Genomic DNA, 22868 nt, shown 5'->3' with positions numbered 1-22868 from the left:
GGAAATGTACTTGATATTTGTTTTAGAGCTCGCAAATACGATATGAGAGTTTGTGTGCTGGCTGTTTCTGCAGTCAGTTATACCCTGGTAGAACTTGTCATGAGGGGCTAGCTTATAAAATCAAGAGGGTTCTTGAACAATAGCTGGGGCCTCACCCTTCAAAGTGCATATTAAATACAGGCCATAAATACAAAATACCCAGATTATTATACAGAATAGACCTGTTTTAAAATGTAAAACACACAGATATTGAAGTATGTGTTTCCATGTAAACATGTTTGAAGAAACATTACAGTAGATATCATAATTTTTATTTTTTATGAATGAACCAAATAAATAAAATAAATACTTGAAATGAAATATTGAAGATAAGCTTGGATCACACATTTCCCTTTCTAAAGAATGCTAAAACAAATTTTAAAAAATAAGTTAACCTTCAAAACAAGGACTAGGTCTACTGCTCAGATCAGTTTGCAGGGAAAATCAAGCATTACAAAAAGACCACATGCAGTATGATTTACTACCACAAGTGAATTCTTCTAATGTATGAATATTTAAAGACCAGTAAGTAGGAAGGAAGTGATAAATTAGTGTTTGCGGCTACATTTATTTTGAAATAGATATGTGGAAACCCATTTCAATGACCCCGATGCAAACACATTTCACATTGTTGTGACTTCCAATAAACCTAGTGCCAAACAGATGCATGATTTATGTTCACTTGCCATTAAATGTGATAAAATAGTGCTGCCATACAAAAACTAAATGTTGCCAAGCACACTGAAACACACGTATTTTACTTAGTTAAAGTAACCGAGTTTGAGTAAAAAGCTTGCCCACTTACTCTCATACTCTGCTTGGTTCCAAACAGGAGATCCTACTGCAAGTGTTCCCAAAGTTCAAACAGATAAGTAATACAAACAAACACAAAAACAAACAAAAACGGAAAAAAGAAACTTTAAAACATGTTTTTTTTGTTTTTGTGTTCTTCTGCACAAAAACAGATGTGCCTACAGTATATTTACCACTGTAGGCAAATTGCCAAGTGCATAGTTAATGTGTGAATTGGGCACTGTGTCCTACCGAAAGCGGAAGGGGGGTTTCAAATGCAGGTCAGGTGAATAAACAAGTTGGATTAAAATGTATATCCAAAAGTAGGTCAAAGATGTTTGGCATGGTCCAGAGAAAAAAAAAAAAAAGAAATTTAAAATGGCATAAACCACAAACAAGAACTTTAATACATTACTTGAAAACTGCACATTTACCTGCACTGGCCCTGCTATTTTGCTGTGGTTCAGGTGTGTAACCCATTGGTGATGCAGAACAATACTGTTGATAAGTGTTCAAGTACTGTGAAGTCGGGTTCCTTCTGCAGTCTCGAATACTAGAAAAAGTCTGGGAATGCGGTATTCCTCTTTGAAAAGGGGAGCAGCGGGTGAGACGAGGCTGCGGTGGAGGAAGGTGATCATATTCCTCATCGTCATCCAAACTGTATTGATCATACTCAAGGTCGCTGCTGGCTCCTTTAATTCCCGATTGGAACGAAAAGCTGCGTCTCGTCACTGATGCAGATGTGGAAGCATAGTCCTGACGAAGACCTAAAAAAAAAGGAGACATGGAAGGCTTACCTGCATTGCACACTTTAGCCAATGTATCAGGACTTTTTGCAAATAAAAGTTCATCATCAGATTAAATGCTGCATAATGTAGAGCAGCAGTTTTACAATACATTTGGCTTCCGTAGATCATCCTGCACAGGGACCATGATGATCTACGGAAGCTTTTCATGTTACTGAAAGCTTTCATTTTAATGCAGCCGTGTATAGGTTGTCTTTTAAATATCTGCATATCCTGAATTCACATTGGAAGTGAAGATCCATAAAAAAATGAGCTCTCCTGCATGTTTTATAATCTTAAACAACCTGAATGAACAAAGCAAAACACAACTGTGATTAAACATGAGATTATAAATGAGAACTGTGTAACACTTCTATTTTAAATGAAGACTGTAAAATACTGCACAACTGGGCTGCTACGTAGTACGATTGATTACATAAAACAGGTAAATAAATTCAAATTCTCAGTACACAGTGTAGTATTTATTTAATTTTTTCTGAAAAGGTATTTTGAGCACAACCTTTAAAGGTTGTAGTGCAAAATGGATGGGAGTGTGCTTATAGAATGACACGCAGGTTTCAATGGGGAAGACCTCAAGCTAAAACTAACATTTGAAAGCAAGACAAACCGAGAAGACGTCTAGGTTTATTTTAAATCTATGTCTGTTTAAACGTAAAATTGAACATGACTCAGATATTGCAGCTCTGGCTCTGCCTGGCAGCAATATATATTATATTGTAGTGCATATGGAATGGTGCAGAACCCAGACATGAAATATTTTCTCCAAATGCACTGCAATCCATATATATATATATATATATATATATATATAAACAGCACTGTGCAAAAGTTTTAGGCAGGTGTGGAAAAAATGCTGTAAAGTAAGAATGCTTTCAAAAATAGACATGTTAATAGATTATATTTATCAATTAACTAAATGCAAAGTGAGTGAACAGAAGAAAAATCTAAATCAAATCCATATTTGGTGTGACCACCCTTTGCCTTCAAAACAGCATCAATTCTTCTAGGTACACATGCACAAAGTCAGGGATTTTGTAGGCATATAGTCAGGTGTATGATTAAACAATTATACCAAACAGGTGCTAATGATCATCAATTCAATATGTAGGTTGAAACACAATCATTAACTGAAACAGAAACAGCTGTGTAGGAGGAATAAAACTGGGTGAGGAACAGCCAAACTCAGCTAACAAGGTGAGGTTGCTGAAGACAGTTTACTGTCAAAAGTCATACACCATGGCAAGACTGAGCACAGCAACAAGACACAAGGTAGTTATACTGCATCAGCAAGGTCTCTCCCAGGCAGAAATTTCAAGGCAGACAGGGGTTTCCAGATGTGCTGTCCAAGCTCTTTTGAAGAAGCACAAAGAAACGGGCAACGTTGAGGACCGTAGACGCAGTGGTCAGCCAAGGAAACTTACTGCAGTAGATGAAAGACACATCATGCTTACTTCCCTCCGCAATCGGAAGATGTCCAGCAGTGCCATCAGCTCAGAATTGGCAGAAAACAGTGGGACCCTGGTACACCCATCTACTGTCCGGAGAAGTCTGGTCAGAAGTGGCCTTCATGGAAGACTTGCGGCCAAAAAGCCATACCTCCGACGTGGAAACAAGGCCAAGCGACTCAACTATGCACGAAAACACAGGAACTGGGGTGCAGAAAAATGGCAGCAGGTGCTCTGGACTGATGAGTCAAAATTTGAAATATTTGGCTGTAGCAGAAGGCAGTTTGTTCGCTGAAGGGCTGGAGAGCGGTACACGAATGAGTGTCTGCAGGCAACAGTGAAGCATGGTGGAGGTTCCGTGCAAGTTTGGGGCTGCATTTCTGCAAATGGGGTTGGGGATTTGGTCAGAATTAATGGTCTCCTCAATGCTGAGAAGTACAGGCAAGATACTTATCCATCATGCAATACCATCAGGGAGGCATCTGATTGGCCCCAAATTTATTCTGCAGCATGACAACGAGCCCAAACATACAGCGAAAGTCATTAAGAACTATCTTCAGCGTAAAGAAGAACAAGGAGTCCTGGAAGTGATGGTATGGCCCCCACAGAGCCCTGATCTCAACATCATCGAGTCTGTCTGGGATTACATGAAGAGAGAGAAGCAACTGAGGCTGCCTAAATCCACAGAAGAACTGTGGTTAGTTCTCCAAGATGTTTGGGCCAACCTACCTGCCGAGTTCCTTCAAAAACTGTGTGCAAGTGTACCTAGAAGAATTGATGCTGTTTTGAAGGCAAAGGGTGGTCACACCAAATATTGATTTGATGTAGATTTTTCTTCTGTTCACTCACTTTGCATTTTGTTAATTGATAAATATAAACTATTAACGTGTCTATTTTTGAAAGCATTCTTACTTTACAGCATTTTTTCACACCTGCCTAAAACTTTTGCACAGTACTGTATATATATTGTAACATAGCAGGGAGGGGGTTAAAATCCTCCCTGCGTAAAACATGTGCACAGGCACATTGTTCTTAGTAGTTTATTGTTTTGCTTTATTGTTTAATTAGTTTTGTTAATTGTTTTATTATTAATTATCCCCTGCACCTGGTAGTTATTGTTAAATTAGATCTAGGTGCAGGGTATTTAAAGAGTGCACTCAGTTGGCTTAAGGCTGCTGAGTAGAAGGACATGGAAAGGAGTACTCTGTGTCCTAGCAGTCCCAATGTAAGTACTGTACTGTACTGTGTTGTGTTTTATTTTGTTTTTGTTTGTTTTATTAAAAGTGCACGTAAGCGCTGAACCACCTATTTCTGTGTCTGGGTCAATTTTTAAAGGGGCAAGAACCGTGAGTGGTGTCGGCCGGTTCACAATATATATATATATATATATATATATATATATATATATATATATATATATATATATATATATATATATATATATATATATATATATATTTTTTAACATGTTGTTGTTCACGATATCTATCAGTACTACTTAGAATAGAATGTAGCTTTCTGGGTTTTTATTCACTGACGTTGTTGCAATAAGCTTTACTTTTTATATAACATTTACTTTGTATAACCTGTGGTGTAGGTGGTTGAAAACACATTGTTACAATTATTACATATGTAAAACCTCTGCTTTATATAACCAGTTTGGTTGGGGTCTTGTGTTTTGAGAATGTGTTTACATGTTGGGGGAATGGTATTAGGTTAGAGAAGCAAGAAAGACTGTGGAAAACAGGGATGTCAGGCCCTGAAGGTAACCACACCAAAACAGCATCCACACCCTGCAGCATCACAGCGAGCTCAGACAGAGCCTATATAAAGAACAGGGATGTCAGGCTCTGAAGGTAACCACACCCAAACAGCATCCACACCCTGCAGCATCACAGCGAGCTCAGACAGAGCCTATATAAAGAACAGGGATGTCAGTCCCTGAAGGTAACCACACCCAAACAGCATCCACACCCTGCAGCATCACAGCGAGCTCAGACAGAGCCTATATAAAGAACAGGGATGTCAGGCTCTGAAGGTAACCACACCCAAACAGCATCCACACCCTGCAGCATCACAGCGAGCTCAGACAGAGCCTATATAAAGAACAGGGATGTCAGGCTCTGAAGGTAACCACACCCAAACAGCATCCACACCCTGCAGCATCACAGCGAGCTCAGACAGAGCCTATATAAAGAACAGGGATGTCAGGCTCTGAAGGTAACCACACCCAAACAGCATCCACACCCTGCAGCATCACAGCGAGCTCAGACAGAGCCTATATAAAGAACAGGGATGTCAGTCCCTGAAGGTAACCACACCCAAACAGCATCCACACCCTGCAGCATCACAGCGAGCTCAGACAGAGCCTATATAAAGAACAGGGATGTCAGTCCCTGAAGGTAACCACACCCAAACAGCATCCACACCCTGCAGCATCACAGCAAGCTCAGACAGAGCCTATATAAAGAACAGGGATGTCAGGCCCTGAAGGTAACCACACCCAAACAGCATCCACACCCTGCAGCATCACAGCGAGCTCAGACAGAGCCTATATAAAGAACAGGGATGTCAGGCCCTGAAGGGGACACAGAGCCTATATAAAAGTTAGGACTAAATATTAGTTTATTGCATTCTTACAACCAAAAGCAATATCAATTTATAAACCAGTATGTTTAGAAGTTGTTGCAATCAATCAATACATTATATTACAGCTGGCTCTTTGAGCTAAAAAAAGAAATATATATATATATATATATAATTTTTTTTCACCCTACAATTTAGACTACAATTAATATTCATATTAATTGTTGGTACACATGACATGAACCTTGCATGGAGTGATTTTTTTTTTGGTAAATTGTTATTTAATTTTAATTCTCATAATAATGTTATAACTGTAATCTGCTATGTTGTGGTAGAATATAATTTGATGAATGTTGAATTACTGTTTGCCATACTTTTAGTAGTATTAATTTGAATAAAAACACACATCACAATGGAATCATTACAGAGAATAAGAATAAAATCCAACATCATCTATTTTCCCCCCCAATGCATAAATGACAACAAGTGTTGAATTCAGAATAGTATTGTGGCAATCTTTAAAAAGACACCACCTACTAGGCCTACAAAGAACAGCCAAGGCACATATCTCAAGGTAATTTAGCTATTTATTAAGCAGCAATCCTTAGCCTTACAGTCTGACCAGTGCCTCTGGGGAAGGCCCTGCCCCTTCAAACTAATGTTGTTCACAGGAAACCAGGAAGGAAGGAAGGAAGGAAGGAAGGAAGGAAGGAAGGAGAGAGAGAGAGAGAGAGAGCGCTTCCACAACAACTTTTGCCATCTTTTTTTTTTCGTTACACACAAAATGAGATTTAGCAGGTGTGTGTTAAGCTCAGACACGGGTATTTCTGTGCTCTGTGATCCGAGATAAAGAAGATTATTAGAGCCAATTCAAATGTGGTTTTCTTGGATGGGTTTAGATTTTCTTATTGACTAATAAAATGTCAAGCACCTGTGTCGGCTGAGAAACGTTTTGTGTTCCAACTCCGTGCAATATGACTAAGTCACAAAAGTGCAATACAACTTTTTATTATTATTATTATTTTTTTTTTAGCATGTGCCACAGTGTAAATATCGCTATTATGTAGTCTGGTTAAGCCAAATTTAGTGGGCCTTTGTAAATATGAATCATTTCTGTATCCAGAAATGATTCATATTTACCCCTGCTATACAAGAATACAATAATTCTAACATTAACTGACAATTTAAATTGAACGGGCATTCACCGTCTATAAATGTGTAAAATACTGTAGACACCTGCCTAATTAAGTATTACAACTATTAATGCAACTGACTGACGTCAGTTTTGTATTAGTCTAGTTATTGAAAAGATAATTTTATGAGAAACAAAGAAATAATACAGAACACACAATCATTAAGAAGCATAAAGAAACGATACTGAACAAATATGTTATCTTGCTCTAGCACAGCTATGGACAAAAGTTTTGCATCATCCTATACAATTGACTAATTTTGTTCCTAGTCAAATGAAACCTGCTGAATAATGTTATATTAACACTGAGCTACATGCTGCCTTGTAGTTTTCCATATACTAAACAAAAACCTGTCAAATTGAAAAATGTGACATTTTGAAATCTTTAAATACTGTAATAGTATGGTTTGATAGACTGTTGCAATATCATTTTGTAGTTTCTTTGATTATATGATGTTATATAAAATCTAAATATCTAAATTATGTTCATATAGGTTTTTTTTTTTTTTGATGCAAAATTTTTGGCCATCGCTGTACATCACACTTTTACGAGTTAGTATCCAAAAGATTTGTACTGGGGGTTGCCACCTTCCTTGGAGATATCCGGAAATTTGAGGTATTAGAATTCGAGTTGTCCCATAGAAAAGTAATAACTGTGTTAGACCTGGGGCCGGGACAAACAAAATTCTGAGAGTTATCTGGAAATCTGAGTAATGCAAGATTGACTTATGTGGATCCTACTGTATCTGTATGTGTGTGTGTGTGTGTATATATATATTATATATATATATATATTATATATATATATATATATATATATATATATATATATATATATATATATATATATATATATAGTGCCTTGCAAAAGTATTCAGACCCCTGACCAATTCTCTCATATTACTGAATTACAAATGGTACACTGAAATTTCGTTTTGTTTTATATTTCATTTTAAAACACTGAAACTCAAAATCAATTATTGTAAGGTGACATTGGTTTTATGTTGGGAAATATTTTTAAGAAAAATAAAAAACTGAAATATCTTGCTTGCATAAGTATTCAACCCCTGTGCTGTGGAAGCTCCCAGTTTACACCGATGAAAGAAATTGCCCTAACGAGGACACAATTACCTTACCATTGGCCTCCACCTGTGAACCATTAAAGTTGCTGTCACATTTTCTGGATAAAACCCCACTGTTGAAGGATCATGGGTCAGGCTGTGAATCTGAAGGAAAATGAAGACCAAAGAGCATTCTACAGAAGTTAGAGATAAAGTAATACAAATGCATAGATTAGGGAAAGGGTACAAAATAATATCCAAGTGTTTGATTATCCCAGTGAGCACAGTTGGATCAATAAGGGCAGCAGTGTGGAGTAGTGGTTAGGGCTCTGGACTCTTGACCGGAGGGTTGTGGGTTCAATCCCCAGTGGGGGACACTGCTGTTGTACCCTTGAGCAAGGTACTTTACCTAGATTGCTCCAGTAAAAACCCAACTGTATAAATGGGTAATTGTATGTAAAAATAATGTGATATCTGTATAATGTGATATCTTGTAACAATTGTAAGTCGCCCTGGATAAGGGCGTCTGCTAAGAAATAAATAATAATAATAATAATAATAATAAGGAAGTGGAAGCTGCATCACACCACCCAGGCACTGCCAAGAAAAGGCCGTCCCTCAAAATTCAGTGCTCAAACAAGAAGGAGACTTAAGAGAGAAACCACAGAGAGGCCAACAATCACTTTGAAGGAGCTACAGAGTTCAGTGGCTGGGAGTGGAGTAATGATGCACCAGTCAACCATATCAAGAGCTCTGGCCTGTATGGGAGGGTGGCAAGAAAGAAGCCATTACTCAAAAAGTACCATCTGAAAGCACGTCTGGAGTTTGCCAGAAAGCATGAGAGTGACCCAGCTGCGATGTGGGAAAAGGTTTTGTGGTCAGATGAGACCAAGATAGAGCTTTTTGGCCAAAACTCAAAGCGCTATGTGTGGCGCAAACCTAACACTGCCCATGCCTCAAGACACACCATCCCTACAGTGAAGTATGGTGGTGGCAGCATCATGCTGTGGGGATGCTTCTCATCAGCATGGACTGGGCATCTTGTTAAAATTGAAGGAAGAATGGATGGAGCAAAATACAGGGAAATACTGCAAGAGAACCTGCTTCAGTCCGCTAAAAAACTGAAGCTTGGGAGGAAATTCACCTTTCAGCAGGACAATGATCCCAAGCACAAGGCCAAAGCAACATCGGAGTGGCTCAGAACAAAAAGGTGAATGTCCTACAGTGGCCCAGTCAAAGTCCTGATCTCAATCCCATTGAGAATCTGTGGCACTATTTGAAAATTGCGGTCCACAAGCGTCGTCCAACCAACCTGAACAACCTGGAGCAAATCTGCCAAGAATGGGCCAAAATCACTCCGACACTGTGTGCAAAGCTGGTACATACTTACCCCAAAAGACTTAAAGCTGTTATTGCAGCGAAAGGTGGCTCTACCAAATATTAATGTGTGGGGGTTGAATACTTATGCAAGCAAGATATTTCAGTTTTTTTATTTTTCTTAAACATATTTCCCAACATAAAACCAATGTCACCTTACAATAATTGATTTTGAGTTTCAGTGTTTTAAAATAAAATATCAAACAGAACGAAATTTCAATGTACCATTTGTAATTCAGTAATATGAGGGAATTGGTCAGGGGTCTGAATATTTTTGCAAGGCACTGTATATATACACACACACACACACACACACACACACACTTCGACAAAATACAATGTTCTTGTTTTCTACAGCGCCAGCTTGCAATGCATGACAATACTGGGTCAACATACTTTCTTCTTGGAGCCGTGCCATTATCTGAACGTCCGTTAGATCCTGAAGTTTATATCCCATGGAGATTGAATCTTCATCAAGTTCAGATGTGCTCAACTCACTGTCAACTGAAGACTGTGGGCTGAGAGGAGGATTCCTCATTGTGTAACCTTTAATAAAGGAAGCAAAAAATAATGTCACTTCTCATGGTTGTGATACAACCAATCATAAAATGATATTGACATATTCCATCCATCTGCCTCACCTGTCCAATACTTTTAAACAGTAGCTATTCAGGTACCTGGAATTACTCTGGGTCAGAACAGTGAAGTACAAAGCAGAAAATTAACCATTTATATGCTCAATACCATAGGGGTTGTAGTGGTTATTTTATAAAGGATAACTATCCATAGTTCATAATACATGTTGAACTAGCTACCAAGAGGGAACAGATACTCATCAAAAATGGGATTAGACATAGAAAAATGTATACAGTCAACTTCAGTTAACTCAACACCTTTGCTTAATTCGACAGAGTTTTGGTCCTGGATTTTGTCCATATAAAATAAATGCATCCTGACTCCATTTTTTTATTCGACACCACGATTTACTCGTAACTCGACACTTACTACCGGTACCGAAGGGATAAAAACCATTAAAAAAAGACTAGTGGATAACTCAACTGACTGAACTCACATGTTTTTGCATGCAAAACAAATCGACAATGCTTGACTTTTGTGTGAAACTGTAAAATGTTTATTATTGTTTTTGTTTGAGTTAATTCTGTATAATGTAAATTTGTTAACTTTTGCTATTTAAGCCATCAAATTAGACAGTACAAGCCAATACCTAAAAGTATAGTCAACAGTTTGTGTTTTCATAAAAATAATGCTGTAGTTATTTTATTAATTCGTATTTCAATCAAACTATACGAGTTGTACAGTACTGTATACTGTAATTGATTCATTCACTGCAGTTCTTTCAACCGTTTTAATAAGGACCAAGGAATATACTTGTAAATACTGGAATACTGTAAACATGTGAGTTCTGTTACTTCTATGCATGTTAATGGCTCATGTGTACCCATGGTTAACTCGACACCTTGGCATCCCCATGGGATGTCTAGTTAACCAAGGTTAACTGTATATACTGATCGCAACAGAAGCTGTACAGTAACACCATATACATATGTATCCAGGATAAAAAAAAAAAAGGTTAAAAAAGGCGAGTTCTGTAATCAGATGCTCTCCATCCAAGATATAAATGTATCTGTCATCTGCGTTTACTGGCCTTATTTTATTTTACCTCAAATAAAATAATAAAAAACATTGTGTTCTTTAGGTACTTCATACACAAAAGGCAAAAAACTTTATTTAATAAAAAAAAAACAGTTTAATAAAATCCCTCTTATCTAAGACTTAAATCTTAAATTAAGACACCAGAGAGGCAAGTCTAAATCTTACTCTGTTCTGACAGGGTCTCAGGGTTTGGAAAAGAGTCTGCAGCTACACCAGAAACGTCCCCCATTGTAGAAGTCAATGTCAGGTGAAGTAGGGAATGGCTTGGTGAAGGCAATGGAGCTAAGTGAAAACCAGAAACATACATTAAGAGATTTGCATGAAAAGTACTCCAGGAATTGTGCATTGCATCTTTGCAGTCAAAAACTCAAAATTAGGGAATATTATTTATTTACATGCATGGACCAAATAAATAAATAAATAAATAAAACAAACCACAGCTAGACCAGCACTATAACCTAAAACATCCGAGTAGAGAAACTAGGACAGTGGGGGCACCAGGTGTTAAACAGCAGGAAAACCACTATGTTATTAAATGCATCCTATCTGAACCAATAATCTCAAGGCACACTTCCATACTTGGAAGAGAACAAATTGAAAAGCTTGTAGACCTGAAGTGTTGTCTGATGCATACAGTAAGTAACCCAGTGAATCAATAACCAAACATTACAAGCCCCAAGCTTAAAAGTTAGCATGCAATAGCTACAGGGTGCATTGCGCATACAAAGAGATAACGGGTGCCAGTCAACACGTTCCAAACCCAGGTAGGGCCAAGCACTGCTGGACTAGTGTCAAACTGGACACAAGTCAACGCGTATTACAGTGAAATCAGACCACTGATAAATAATAATCACAATCAGTGTCATAATTTCACTAACCTTTACAAAGACAGCATGCAAATTAAGAGGGAAACTGTATACATGTGTTGTGTTGCACTGCAGAATTCTGATAAACTGCTGATATTATTTATTATTAATAATAATAATAATAATAATAATAATAATAACTAGAACTGCTAGGCAGTTTTGCGGCTCCCAAGCCCCAGTACCCGTACCAAACACTTAAGCAATTACTGGAAGAAGCGGGTTTAGTTCTTGATATTTGACAAGTTTGAAATCAGTAACTTCACCAGTTCTCCAGAAGAAGAGTTTGTAAGTTTTTTCCAAAAAAATGTGTCAGGCAGCCATCTTGATTCATGCACAAACACCATTTTTGAAAAAGTCAATTGTACTGATATAGGCATGATGGAGTTAATCAAGTAAACCGTTTTTAAACTGAAACTTAAATTTAAGAAGATGTAGGTCTGGTGGCCATCTTGTTTTACAAAAGAACACCATTTTGCCATATTTGAATTCCATTGTCTCCAGCATAATGCCTACCAAGTTCAGAGTTAGTTGGTTAAACGGTTTGCAAACAGAAGCAGTTTGATGTTATGGCAGTATTTTACAGAAAACACTTCATTTATATATATATATTATACAGACGTGCTCAAATTTGTTGGTACCCTTACAGCTCATTGAAATAATGCTTCATTCCTCCTGAAAAGTGATGAAATTAAAAGCTATTTTATCATGTATACTTGCATGCCTTTGGTATGTCATAGAATAAAGCAAAGAAGCTGTGAAAAGAGATGAATTATTGCTTATTCTACAAAGATATTCTAAAATGGCCTGGACACATTTGTTGGTACCCCTTAGAAAACATAATAAATAAATTGGATTATAGTGATATTTCAAACTAATTAGTTTATTTAATTAGTATCACACATGTCTCCAATCTTGTAATCAGTCATTCAGCCTATTTAAATGGAGAAAAGTAGTCACTGTGCTGTTTGGTATCATTGTGTGCACCACACTGAACATGGACCAGAGAATGCAAAGGAGAGAGTTGTCTGAGGAGATCAGAAAGAAGATAATAGACAAGCATGGTAAAGGTAAAGGCTACAAGACCATCTCCAAGCAGCTTGATGTTCCTGTGACAACAGTTGCAAATATTATTAAGAAGTTTAAGGTCCATGGAACTGTAGCCAACCTCCCTGGGCGCGGCCGCAAGAGGAAAATCGACCCCAGATTGAACAGAAGGATAGTGCGAATGGTAGAAAAAGAACTAAGGATAACTGCCAAAGAGATACAAGCTGAACTCCAAGGTGAAGGTACGTCAGTTTCTGATCGCACCATCCGTCGCTTTTTGAGCGAAAGAGGGCTCCATGGAAGAAGACCCAGGAGGACTCCACTTTTGAAAGAAAAACATAAAAAAGCCAGACTGGAATTTGCTAAAATGCATATTGACAAGCCACAATCCTTCTGGGAGAATGTCCTTTGGACAGATGAGTCAAAACTGGAGCTTTTTGGCAAGTCACATCAGCTGTATGTTCACAGACGAAAAAATGAAGCTTTCAAAGAAAAGAACACCATACCTACAGTGAAACATGGAGGAGGCTCGGTTATGTTTTGGGGCTGCTTTGCTGCGCCTGGCACAGGGTCCCTTGAATCTGTGCAGGGCACAATGAAATCTTAAGACTATCAAGGCATTCTGGAGTGAAACGTACTGCCCAGTGTCAGAAAGCTCTGTCTCAGTCGCAGGTCATGGGTCCTCCAACAGGATAATCACCCAAAACACACAGCTAAAAGCACCCAAGAATGGATAAGAACAAAACATTGGACTATTCTGAAGTGGCCTTCTATGAGTCCTGATCTGAATCCTATCGAACATCTATGGAAAGAGCTGAAACTTGCAGTCTGGAGAAGGCACCCATCAAACCTGAGACAGCTGGAGCAGTTTGCTCAGGAAGAGTGGGCCAAACTACCTGTTAACAGGTGCAGAAGTCTCATTGAGAGCTACAGAAAACTTTTGATTGCAGCGATTGCCTCTAAAGGTTGTGCTACAAAATATTAGGTTAGCGGTCCCATCATTTTTGTCCATGCCATTTTCATTTGTTTTATTATTTACAATATTATGTTGAATAAAAAATCAAAAGCAAAGTCTGATTTCTATTAAATATGGAATAAAGAATGGTGGATGCCAATTACGTTTGTCAGTTTCAAGTTATTTCAGAGAAAATTGTGCATTCTTCGTTTTTTGTGGAGGGGTACCAACAAATTTGAGCACGTCTGTATATATATATATAAAAAACGTATTGTCATTATCAGTATTAGTAGTATGCAGTAAACTACATTCCACCTGTTACACAACGATTTGAGATGTGATGGATACAGTTCTTATATTGAAAATAATACCAACCTACTGAAATTACGGAGTGCAACACAACAGTTGCTTTGCTGTCTTTGTAAAGTACAAGTTTGTGAAATTATGACTGTTAGTGATTATAATTATTATTCATCAATGGTCTGACCTGAATTACTGATTTCACTGTACTGAAAGTTAATTTAAACCAGATTTCACTTGCGTCTGAGATGACTTGCATCAGATTTGAATTGTGCCACAGTGCTTGGGCTGACATGGTTATGGGATGAGTTGACTGTGAACGGAGAAGTCTTCAACTATAATTCTGAGATGAAATTAAAGTTTTTGGACGAAGGAGACAGTTAACACTAGCTGTTCCCATTAGTCATTGCTATTGTACACTATAGAAAGGGCTTGAACTTTCCTGGATTTTATTATATGTCAGTCATGTGCTGCCTAGTTTATATGAACATTTTTTTTTCTGTTTATCTAAGACGGCTATCTGGCTATCTGGGTCAGCTCAAGGAGGACTAATGGGACTTACTCAGCCCACCCCCCCACCCCCCCGACAAAAAACAAAATGAGGTCAAAGGTCATTCAAATACACATTTAACACCCTCTAACACTTTACTATAGTATATGGGGCAATAATTGCACAGCTCTTTTTAAAACTGCCCTGGCACCTTTTCTGGTTCTGTAATACAATTTGTTCCACAGGAGCAGGAATGACCCATCTAGAAATGTTAATGCCAGAAAGGCGGGTCGGTCTCTCTCAAGTGATTCGAATCAGCTGCTGCCCTCTTGTTGCTGTAAATAGTAGTAGTGTACTGCTGAAGCTTACTCTGTACAGCTACTGGTTTGGGTGTTGAAGGGAAGCCTACAGCAGCACCAGAAACATCCCTTCTCGCAGAAGTCAATGTCAAGTGAAGCGGGGAATGGCTTGATGAAGGAAGTGGAGCTGTGTAAAGGGGAAACAAACATAAGATTTAACAAAATAAAAACAGAGATTTGTGGGAAGTGCTTGGAGCACTGCAATTCATTTAAGGAGTGATACCTTTCTTGACAACAAAATAATTATTTTTAGCACCATCCCCTATAATTTGAGAGTGCTATAATCCAATTGTATAAATACCTATTTAAAACTAAATATAATAATCTGTGTTTAATCAGTCTTTTCTGGAAACAAATTACAAATTTGTAGGAATTAAGAGTTTATATATTTTTGGTATTTGTTAGCACAAAAGATAGTTTACAGACAATAATATTGCATATTTAAACAAAAGTGTGTTGAATGTATTAAGAACAGACTACACACATTACCTGTTTTCTGTGTTAGTATCGATTTAGTAGATGGTTTAAAGATGTTGGAGCAGTGAAAGCCATTGCTATAGGGACTGACGCCTGCTAGAGGACTGTAAGGAAACGCTGGAGAGACAGGGCTGGGAAATAGAGTCTTCCATCTGCTAGCTGTTACCAAATCAAAGACAATAAGGAAAAAAAGGTTAAGGACAGGACAGAAGGGAAGCATGTTGCATTAGCTGCCTTAAATGCACATGCATGCTTTAGTACAGTACTATAATACTAAATATTAAAACAGGGGAAATACATTTAGACAGAAGGAGCTGCTTTGCACTGAAACCACTTATTGAAATCTATTGTGTGAGCTACATAGAATGGTATATAGTCATTTGAGCCACTTCATGTAGCTGTTAAGGAAAACAAATAAGCCACAGAGCAATTATAGCCAGCATGCAGAGCATCAGCCAACAGTCAACAAGATTTAACGGTTACGAACTAAACATACATTTTATAGAACAGATTATTAACACTTTTTTAGTTTGTGTGCCTGTAGCAGGGCAGCAGGAGAGAAGCCCTGCACATGAAAGAGGGCGGGGCAAAGCCCTGCCATAAAATATGGTGTTTTGTTTTTCTATTGTTTATTTTAGAACGCGGTACCCCTCCGCCCCTGTGCAGTTTATTTTGTATTTGTTTTGGATGATGATGATGATGATTTATTTATGTATATGTATGACGGTGTAGCCGTGCGTTTTTATTTTATTATTTTTCTTTAAATGTGTTCTAGCAGAGGTGAGGTCGGCAGCTCGTCCTCTGCCAGTAATAATTAAAAAAACTTTTGCAGATTGTGGCCGAGGGGTAATGAGATAATTGATAGTTAACCCCTCAGTCATTGTAAATAAAAGCCTGCAGCTCTCTGCACTCGGGGTGGGTGTACAGAGGAGTGAATGAGAGAGCGAGGAGGAAAAGGAAAAAAAAAAACAAAAAAAAAAACACATAGGATCAGTGAAAGCCATCTGCCCAGCCTGACCTGTGTGTTTGGTGTTTTGTGTTGTGTTTGAGATTTATTTTGTTTAAAACCTTTATTTTGCTCTGTGAGCAAGTGTTTTTATTTGAATATTTTATTTATTTTTGTGTTTAAAAATAAAAACGGCCGCGCCTTTGCACCACAGTCCTATGCCTTTGTTATTGTTCCTGCATTCTGGCCTGAGGTCACAACATTGGCCAACCCTGTCACAGTGCCCAATTATTTTACCTCCAGTGTTCCCTAATTTGGAATTTCCAGCCACTTCATACAACCAGAACGCAAACAAACATGCGCACTATGACTCACCCTGCACAACACACGGCTGTGCAGTTACCAGGTGAGCCACCCTGGAAGTGCATAAAGACATTAATGGTTTAGACAAAATGTTATACTTGAAAAGTATACAGTCAATATTATTAAAACTACAGCTAAAATAAGATCACTTAAACCACACAGCCACCTCAGTGGGATCAATAGGGTCTGTGGTGAGCATATTTTGGAGGTTTCTAGAGTATGGGACACCAAAGAGCACGCTTTAGTAAGAGAGGGAGGCTGTGTTTTTAATACAGGGTGCTATCTAAAATGATTTATGCTTGGCAATTGTTAGGCACACTGAACTGTGTGCATGCTCATACCCATAAAAGTAGTCTTTACAATACAGTACAAAAACAGCATTCATGCATGCCTACAATAACAACCATTTGCTAGTTTCCTACACACAAAGCAGTATTCATTGCTGTTGTGAGGCAATAGCCCCTGACTGGAATACAGCTCTATTCAGTTAACAAAACACAGAATAAAAACCTTGAAAAATATTCTTATTCTGCACTATATTTGCCCATTTTGTATTTAAAAGTCTGCAGGCTGAAATGGATATCATACAGTATGTAAATACAGACATGACTTGTACATAGAAAATCAAATACTGGTCCCAAACACTTCTTGACCTAATTTTCACTTAAAAGCCAAAACAATAAAAAAAGATATGAGTATAAAAAGAAATCCCATTCGCGGCCGAAGCACAAGACTATGCATCCTGTCAGTTCAGCGTTTGATATGGGAATGTCATGCTATCTGTCATAAAGAATAAGCCACTTAGCATCCAAACCAGATCTCTTTTTTTCAGACTGCAGTTGCCATGGTTACTGCTATACAATTAACTCCCTAAATACATGGTATCCCAGAAAGTAGCTCAATGGATTCATACCCTAGCTTTTCAGGAGCACAAGAACCACAACCTTTCTACTAAGGAGTATCGCGGTTACAAGTTTGTCCTTAAATTCCTTCCTTTAACAACAGGGATACATTAATTTGAGATTGCTTTTGTAAATGTAAAAATAGGTTAATGGCTTTATTTCCCTTTAAATAGAATAACTAATCTAAACAATTCTAACTTGCTCATTTCATTTTTATAAAGCAAAACTTTAATATAAAAAGAATGGTTTATCCTTAATTGATACAGAATGTACCATTTCAACCTGCAGACTCCTGGGGTTTTTTAGCTGTTTAGTATCCTAGTTTCATAATTTGCTTATCTACTTTGACCTAATTTTTACTACAGCCTACATGTCAGTGTACAAAAGCAACATATGGGACATAACGTGACTAACACATGATTAAAAAGTGATTTTTAAGCAAATTCCCCAAAGGAAAACAAAATGGCATGCAGGTGACTGTCAGAAATGGTGCCTAGCACAGGAAACTGAGCTCTGAAACTGAAACATACGGGTACAAGTGTCAATTAAATGTCAGGAAGTGAATTAGTTTATATAATGTTCAGACTGGATGCTTTAAATAGAGAAGGCTTTTGGTCCTTTCATTATTTGTTACACAACAAGCATTTATAAATTGTATCTTTACAGGGCATCCCCTAATTATTGCCAGGCTGCACGGTCGTAGAATCTCAAAAGTCTGTGCGTGCGCGCGCGTGCGTGTGTGTGTGTGTGTGTGTGTGTGAGAGAGAATGCTCATGCGCCCTTGCTTGGCAATGGCCACTTCTTGTAGCTTGGAACGTATGGGGCACATATCTGTGGCACAAATCCCGTCTCATTCTTCAGATATTGCATACGCTCTTAGGGAGCTTTCTAGACCCCTTTTGCTCAGGCCCTGGCAAATCTGCTCAAAATTGCTCAGCTCTGACCAGGTAAAACAGAAGACATGCGTTCTGCATCCTGATCATGCCGAAGCAGACTGGGGTCTTGACATGCATTCTGCATCCTGATCATGCCGAAGCAGACTGGGGTCTTGACATGCATTCTGCATCCTGATCATGCCAAAGCAGACTGGGGTCTTGACATGCATTCTGCATCCTGATCATGCCGAAGCAGACTGGGGTCTTGACATGCATTCTGCATCCTGATCATGCCGAAGCAGAAACTCATATAGCTAGGACCAAAAGTTGAAGCCTGCTGAATAATGTTATGCTAACATATTGAATTACATACCGCTTTGTAGTTTTCCCATATACTTAACAAAAAACTGAGAAATTGAACAATGTGACATTTTGAAATCTAAAACAAAATACTGTACTATGATTATGGCTTCCAGTAATTTTTTTAATATAAAATTTGTAGTTTGTTAAATACAAGATCTAAATTATGTTCATCTATTTTATCTTTTAAATGTCTCAATCCTAAAATTCTAGGTGATGCAAAACTTTTGGCCATACTGTACAGTTTTATGCTTAGATGTGAGCAGTGGCTTTTACCAATCAATGAATGAATTGACTACTGGTCTATCTGCCTCCCTGTAACTGCACTGCAGAAGTTTGCTTTCCAGTAACAAGTATATTGTACATTTTGACCAATTGTTTTGGCCCAGCTACTAAAAGGAATTACCCTACTTGCTCAGGTTGAATACAGTAAGACACAAATGCTGACTGAGCTCCGTGAATCCCCCAGCCTATTTGCCGTCATGTGGACAACCACAAGCTGCTTACAGTATAAACTACAGTACACAGACAAGCCAGATTAGAAGCATGCGACCCACTGTCTGAATGACCTTTCAGGAGTTGAGGAGTACAAACAAAAAACAAACAAGTAACCATATCCTGATCAGTGCAACAAATACATAGAACAATAAAGCGGGACTAGTGACAGTAACATTTCATTAAAAACAGCAAATAACGCTGAATTTGTTTAAAAAAAAAAAAAAAAAGCAAGTCATCTCCTAACCTTGATGCACACCAGGCATTGGAGACACGCATTAAAAAAAACACAAAATGGTACGTTATGATATGGTCACAGTATTGATAAAGGGGAAATATAGCATTCTTAACACTTTTGCTGGGTCTGGCTTTTGAAACACCAGGTATGATAACACAAAATTAAAATGTCACCATTGAAGGCACTGACAGTCAAAATGTTTAATAATTACTATTTATTTTATTTGTATTGCTAGAAAATACAAAAAAATAAAAACAGCATTCCACCACTCAAAGAACAGAATATCACATCTGCATAGAAAAGTCAAACTAATGTGGAAAAAGGAATGTTACCTGAACTCAAAGATTAGTATTACAGTACCAAGCTATCCTTCATTTCAAAAACACAATATGCCTTTTCTAAGGTGTTTTACAGCATACATGTACAGTATGCAAAAAGAAAACCTCAGTATTGGCAGTCGCCCACCACAGCAGCAGAAAGCAAGCAGGGTTGAAGACATTTGTCAAGTGACTCAATAGAATGATGTTGGTCCCAAGGGCTCTCAGGAGTACTGGATAAAAATACAACCTGCTAATGTTTTACCTACTGGTATTACAATTGGTAGAATGTGTTCAGTGTTTCAGTTATATTACTGGTATCCCAAGGTTCATATCTTAAGAACTTTATGTACACTTGAATGCCATAAATACTGTACTATTGTCAATTGAGCATTTTATTAAGGGAACAGTTAATATAATTAAAACATCAAGCTGGCAAATGCCAAATTATTTTCTTTCCCTTTGTGTTATTCTGAAATAAGAATTACATTTCTGTAGAATTGAATAGGCCACCTTAAATTCTAAACAATAAACAACAGAACCCAACAATAACTAGTGCAGCAGTAAAATAAAAACTGTTCATGTTAACTCATGAAAACCTGCCAACAATATGTTCTGGGCGTCTCTCAATACCTATCGGTGCTCCCACTGGAGGCCCCACGCATTATTTCTGATCAACCTGGCCTGCTAAAGTCTTTGCTGCTGCTGTCAGGACTTGTGATGGGTGGGTGTTCTTTATTATGCCCCTATAAATCAAAGCAGTCGTCCTAAAAAGAAACTTGGCAATACAATTTGACAAATGTTTCTTAAAGAAGTCTTCTTCACACTGTATTCACAGTAGGTTGTTTTAGTTCTACTGTATGTCTTATGATTCAGTCTCCCTTTCTCACTTGGTTCATGGTCATGCAATCAGGCATTTGGAGACCACTAAATGGGTATATTGAGCAGTTACTGCAATAACATTAATATCAATTGACTGCAATCTCCTTCACGTTTGAATTTAATCCCACCAGTTCAAATTGAAACATAGGAACTTTATACTAAAACAGTAAAATTAATTGACAATAAGGGAATGGTACAAGACTGCAAATGGTACTAAATATTCAATATGGTACTGTATAAGAAACAATAGAAGCACTGATGGGAGCACATGAGGCGGAAAGTGGAAATAACCTTTATTCATAAATTACCCTTTAGGGCAGCAATGAAACTGCTCAGTAAACAATGAAATTGAGAAGCTGTGTATGTGTGTGATGGACAGACAGGTTCACCAATGAAAGGCTCAAATCAAAACAATGTCAATGAGAGGCTTTAAAGCATGAAGCATAAAAAAGGGGTATTTAAAGGATTCTCATTTAAGAGGCTTATGCTTCACCAACATTCTTTCTTACTAGTTTTGTGTACTGCATATTCTAATGTAACTTCATAATATACACAATAGATCTGTCAAGGCATTACCCCCCCCCCCCCCATTCATCTATTACACAGTCGTTACAAGGTAAAAGCGTCAGCAGTCTGAGCACTAAGCCAACGGCATATTCGACAGCTCATCGCACACTTCACTGCATGCAGCCTGTTCATATTCATATATTTTAATATGGTAGCATAAACCACAAGTTACGACAAGACTTACATGATTGCCCTAAGTAGAGATAACCGTGGCTTCACACCCTGGGTGTTCAGATGTGTAGGGCTGTTTTGTTGATGGTGCTGGTGCTATCAAGGCACAGGCCTTGCTCACCCTGACCTAAATCGTTTGTTAAAAAGTGCATCCTAAAAAAAGTGAAAAGTTGGACCTGGAAGTTTTTCAACCATAAATTAAATGCTTCTGTGAGCAAGTCCATTTATTTGTATTAAGGTAGCTTCATTTACTGTGTATGTATTGAAATTAGTTTTGTTTGTCTAATTACTTTGTTGCTGCATTCCGTCAGCATATTGATTGAATTCAAGAGAATGGCCTTACCATAGTCGTACTGTATGTAACGGGCTATAAGCACACTAAAACTAGAACTTATGTAAACTAATATAAAATGCTGCCACACATCTCAGTCGCTTTGAACCCAACCTGTTGATTAAATAATTGCACAACCGTCATTTACACGTGATTTGCCACTTACATAAGAACATAAGAAAGTTTACAAACGAAAGGAGGCCATTCGGCCCATCTTGCTTGTTTGGTTGTTAGTAGCTTATTGATCCCAGAATCTCATCAAGCAGCTTCTTGAAGGATACCAGGGTGTCAGCTTCAACAACATTACAGGGGAGTTGGTTCCAGACCCTCACAATTCTCTGTGTAAAAAAGTGCCTCCTATTTTCTGTTCTGAATGCCCCTTTATCTAATCTGCATTTGTGACCCCTGGTCCTTGTTTCTTTTTTCAGGTCAAAAAAAGTCCCCTGGGTCGACATTGTCTATACCTTTTAGGATTTTGAATGCTTGAATCAGATCACCGCGTAGTCTTCTTTGTTCAAGACTGAATAGATTCAATTATTTTAGCCTGTCTGCATACAACATGCCTTTTAAACCCGGGATAATTCTGGTTGCTCTTCTTTGTACTCTTTCTAGAGCAGCAATATCCTTTTTGTAACGAGGTGACCAGAACTGAACACAATATTCTAGGTGAGGTCTTACTAATGCATTGTAGAGTTTTAACATTACTTCCCTTGATTTAAATTCAACACTTCTCACAATATATCCGAGCATTTTGTTGGCCTTTTTTAGACATTTCTGAGTCAGCATAAACTCCTAGGTCTTTTTCATAGATTCCTTCTTCAATTTCAATATCTCCCATATGATATTTATAATGCACATTTTTATTGCCTGCGTGCAGTACTTTACACTCTTCTCTATTAAATTTCATGTGCCATGTGTCTGCCCAGTTCTGAATGCTGTCTAGATCATTTTGAATGAT

The 22868-nt window shown here is 37.9% G+C and overlaps 1 protein-coding gene across 2 annotated transcripts in view; it reads right to left on the bottom strand.

Annotated features, from left to right (window-relative positions):
- The window catches only part of LOC117405405 (SLAIN motif-containing protein 1-like), a 33728-nt gene that overhangs the window by 4986 nt on the left and 5874 nt on the right, over window positions 1–22868 (bottom strand). Inside the window, exons 3-8 of one of the 2 annotated variants that reach the window (XM_059029807.1) lie at window positions 15476–15622; window positions 14997–15113; window positions 11138–11254; window positions 9695–9844; window positions 1266–1598; window positions 845–880 (exon numbers count right to left, since the gene is read on the bottom strand). In XM_059029807.1, the coding sequence (XP_058885790.1) occupies window positions 845–880; window positions 1266–1598; window positions 9695–9844; window positions 11138–11254; window positions 14997–15113; window positions 15476–15622 (900 nt within the window). The remainder of the gene's footprint in view (window positions 1–844; window positions 881–1265; window positions 1599–9694; window positions 9845–11137; window positions 11255–14996; window positions 15114–15475; window positions 15623–22868) is intronic. The other variant, XM_059029808.1, reaches the window with a different exon arrangement.

Source organism: Acipenser ruthenus, chromosome 9 (genome assembly GCF_902713425.1).
Source record: "Acipenser ruthenus chromosome 9, fAciRut3.2 maternal haplotype, whole genome shotgun sequence".
Lineage (NCBI taxonomy): Eukaryota > Metazoa > Chordata > Actinopteri > Acipenseriformes > Acipenseridae > Acipenser > Acipenser ruthenus.
The sequence above is the reverse complement of the archived record's forward strand: the minus strand, read 5'-3'. Positions and strand labels throughout refer to the sequence as shown.